Source organism: Salvelinus namaycush, chromosome 12 (assembly GCF_016432855.1).
Source record: "Salvelinus namaycush isolate Seneca chromosome 12, SaNama_1.0, whole genome shotgun sequence".
In the NCBI taxonomy this organism is placed as follows: Eukaryota; Metazoa; Chordata; class Actinopteri; order Salmoniformes; family Salmonidae; genus Salvelinus; species Salvelinus namaycush.
In genome coordinates this window covers 14,785,910-14,790,112 of record NC_052318.1, presented here as the reverse complement: position 1 = coordinate 14,790,112, position 4,203 = coordinate 14,785,910, and the positions used below count along the sequence as shown (strand labels likewise).

Below are 4,203 nucleotides of genomic sequence, written 5' to 3'. Positions count from 1 at the left end.
GCGCCTTGGTCCCGTTCTTACTACAGCCGTGACAAAGTGCCCTGTAAGATTCTACATAAGATATATCCATGTAAGTCTGTTGTTCAAATTTGTTGATACTGCATCCCAAAAAAGGTGAACATTTTACACACTTCTATTAAATTAAAACTGTAATAGGTTTTTGGGAAAACCTTGCAGCATACTTATTTACCTTTATGAACACTACCCATGTTTTTGACATGAAGGATATGATATGTTACTATTGCAATGATAACAAGACCATTGAAATTATTGTGATTTTTTTTTTTAAATTGCCAAATACATTATACACACAAAAAAATCAATTTTGTATAATAAAATAAAAAACATCAAAAGCTACAAAAAACATATAATAAAATAAGCATTGTGGTGGAAAATGCGTAGGTCATTTGCTATGCTATGCTTATTTGACTAGCAAAAGATGTAGTTTATAATGTATTGGGCAGTAAACTAAGGTTTCGGTCAAATAGGCTATATATAAAAAAATAAAAAAAACTGCTACCATGTTGTGCTTCTGCCATGTGTTGCTACCATGTTGTTGTCATGTTGTGCTGCTACCATGCTGTGTTATGTGTTGCTGCTATGCTGTTTTCTTAGGTCTCGCTTTATGTGTTTTGTCCTGCCTTTTGGTAGGCCGTCATTGTAAATAAGAATTTGTTCTTAACTGACTTGCCTAGTCAAATAAAGGTTAAATAAAAAATAACAAAAATGCAGCCTACCTGTGTTGATTTCGATTGCATATAGCCTAGGGCAAGCTAGGCTGGAAAACTAGAGGACTCCGATTTCAAGAGGGAATTCTGTTATGTAGAAAGAATGAGACAAACTTAATTATTTAGAAACTGCTCGGGTGTACAGTGCATTCGGAAAGTATTCAGACCCCTTGCCTTTTTCCACATTTTGTTACGTTACAGCCTTTTTCTAAAATTGATATTTTTTTAAAATAAAAAACGTCAATCTACACACAATGCCCCATAATGACAAAGCAAAGCATTTTTTTGCTATTAAAAATAAATAACTGAAATATCACATTTATATAAATATTTAGACCCTTTACTCAGTACTTTGTTGAAGCACCTATGGCAGCGTATACAGCCTCGAGTCTTCTTGGGTATGACGCTACAAGCTTGGCACACCTGTTTTTTGGGGGTTTCTCCCATTCTTCTTTGCAGATACTCTCAAGCTCTGTCAGGTTGGATGGGGTGCGTTGCTGCACAGCTATTTTCAGGTCTCTCCAGAGATGTTTGATCGGGTTGAAGTCTGGGCTCTGGCTGGCCCACTCAAGGACATTCAGAGATTTGTCCTGAAGCCACTCCTGCGTTGTCTTGGCTGTGTGCTTAGGGTCGTTGTCCTGTTGTTTGGTGAACCTTCGTCCCAGTCTGAGGTCCTAAGTGTTCTGGAGCAGGTTTTCATCAAGGATCTCCCTGTTCTTTGCTCTGTTCCTCTTTCCCTCAATCATGACTAGTCTCCCAGCCCCTGCTGCTGAAAAACATCCCCACAGCATGATGCTGCCACAACCTTGCTTCACCGTAGGGATGGTGCCAGCTTAACTTCAGACGTGACGCTTGGCATTCAGGCAATAGAGTTCAATCTTTGTTTCATCAGACCAGAGAATCTAATTTCTCATGGTCTGAGAGTCTTTAGGTGCCTTTTGGCAAACTCCAAGCGGGCTGTCGTGTGCCTTTTCCTGAAGAGTGGCTTCCGTCTGGCCACTCTACCATAAAGGCCTGATTGGTGGAGTGCTGCAGAGATGGTTGTACTTCTGGAAGATTCTCCCATCTCCTCAGAGGAACCCTGGAGCTCTGTCAGAGTGACCATCGGGTTCTTGGTCACTTCCCTGACCTAGGCCCTTCTCCACGATTGCTCAGTTTGGCCGGGCGGCCAGCTATAGGAAGAGTCTTGTTGGTTCCAAACTTCTTCCATTTAAGAATGATGGAGGCCACTGTGTTCTTGGGGACCTTCAATGCTGCAGACATTTTTTGGTACCCTTCCCCAGAGCTGTGCTTCAGCACAATCGTGTCTCTGAGCTCTACAGACAATTCCTTCGACCTCATGGCTTGGTTTTTGCTCTGACATGCACTGTCAACTGTGGGATCTTATAAAAACAGGTGTGTGCCTTTCCAAATCATGTCCAATCAATTGAATTTACCACAGGTGGACTCCAATCAAGTTGTAGAAACATCTCAAGGGTGATCAATGGAAACAGGATGCACCTGAGCTCAATTTTGTGTCTCATAGCAAAGGGTCTGATCACTTATATAAATAAGGTATTTCTGTATTTTTATTGTAGAAATTTGCAAACATTTCTTAAAACATGTGTTTGCTTTGTCATTATGGGTTATTGTGTGTAGATTGAGGGTAACAACTATGTAATCAATTTTAGAATAAGGCTTGAACGTAACAAAATGTGGATAAAGGGAAGGAGTCTGAATACTTCCCGAATGCACTGTATCTACAACTCTCCTCACCTTCATGAGCTAACATTTGATTATTTAACTAGGCAAGTCAGTTAAGAACAAATTCCTATTTACAATGACAGCCTACCCCGGCCAAACACGGACAACGTTGAGCCAATTGTGCGCCACCCTATGGGACTCCCAATCACTGCCGGATGTGATGCAGCCTGGATTGGAACCAGGGCCTGCAGTGACGCATCATGCACTGAGATGTAGTGCCACTCGGGAGCCTTTAAACGTAACTGTTTAATGCAGTGGCTCCCACATGACAGATAAGGTGAGTGTAAAGGAGCACACAATAAAAATATACAAGGGCTACATAGCGAACATAACAAATACAACTGTTTATTATGGATTCTCATGACAATTAAGTTGGCAAACACTACGCAGTGTATGTGAATTGAGGCTTTTTACTCTCGCACGCAAGTTTTGACTTGGTTTCGGCTTAACAGTGAAGAAGGTGGACTTTGTAGCATTTATTGCGCAAGTAATACATTTAACTACTCAAACGAATAAAAAATCTAAGACGCTATACATCATTGTGATGGCAGCAAAAAGATTTCTGGATCTCCAGGACAGGCGAAATTGTTACAGGGAATACTGAATGAAGAGGCCACCCCTCCCAGGTGCCTGAGCCTGTGTAGGGATCTGAATATACATTTTAATCCGACTGAAGGAGTACAGTTTTTGTTTACTTTAGAAAGTTAGAAGTATCTTTTTTCACCTTTCCCTTCTCCCTATTAATTTGAGTAAACGTTTATCAGTTTTCACCCCATCCAGTAGATGGCAGACCGCCAGAATACCATAGAAGAAGGAAGAGCTTCCTGCCTTCCATTCTGCTTCTGCGTACAATCATTTTTGTGTTAGGAAGTCTTGTGTACTTGTCGAAATGGCCGAGGGTGATATCGAGGAATTCATTGAACAAAACAGGCATTTGTCCGAGCTTGTAGATACATATCGTGGTATCTCAGAAAGTGAAAAACATTGGAAGGCCAGGAGGGCATTCCTATTCAGAAATATAAACGACTTTGAAGACCCACACATTGATCAGCTGCTTGCTTTGTCCATGGTATGGGCCAACAACGTGTTTCTTGGCTGTCGGTGAGTTAACAATAAATACACATCGCGTGCATTGACTTCTTGACTTGCTATTTAGCTAAAATGCATTTTAACATACTATACCAAATGTATGGCATGCAATTTAGGTCGCTGACTAACTGCTGTTCCTATATGTTCTCTCAGATACAGTCCAGACCTCTTGGAGAAAGTGAATGAAATGGCTGAAGGAATTGTTGTGGATGATGCCCCTGTTTTCAAAACCAGAGATGAGATCATGAAAAATCAGGTTGGTTATATTTCATACCAAAATAATGCTTCCTCTTCCTGCCTCGCCTTTCATGAAGACAAATCTAGAAAAGATAGACGGGTGAAAGCAATTAGGCCGGTGTCTAGTCTCCAGCTATGCCTTCCAAAACAGACCAACGGAGGCAAGGTAACAGTGTAAGGACGGACACACAACCATAATCATTTTGTCTCCCTCTCCTTCAGAAACGATGATTGGATGACCTGCTCCGTTATGGATGGATTACCTTACTGTCCAACTTTACTCAGATGCATATGGTTTTAAAATGTTATTTTAATAACATGCAAGCTTCTTATTGTTTTTTTATCATGTATTACAACAAATGTAACACAAGCTAAACATTTTATACATTAAAATAATTTTAGCTGA

At 40.6% G+C, this 4,203-nt stretch overlaps 1 protein-coding gene across 1 annotated transcript; it reads left to right on the top strand.

Annotated features, from left to right (window-relative positions):
- The first annotated feature begins 3,327 nt into the window (after positions 1-3,327).
- Positions 3,328-4,203, top strand: LOC120056943 (CDKN2AIP N-terminal-like protein). Its single transcript, XM_039005243.1, has 3 exons — positions 3,328-3,572; positions 3,714-3,816; positions 4,020-4,203. The coding sequence occupies exons 1-3, from the start codon at positions 3,361-3,363 to the stop codon at positions 4,026-4,028; spliced, it is 324 nt and encodes a 107-aa protein (XP_038861171.1). The 5' UTR covers positions 3,328-3,360; the 3' UTR covers positions 4,029-4,203.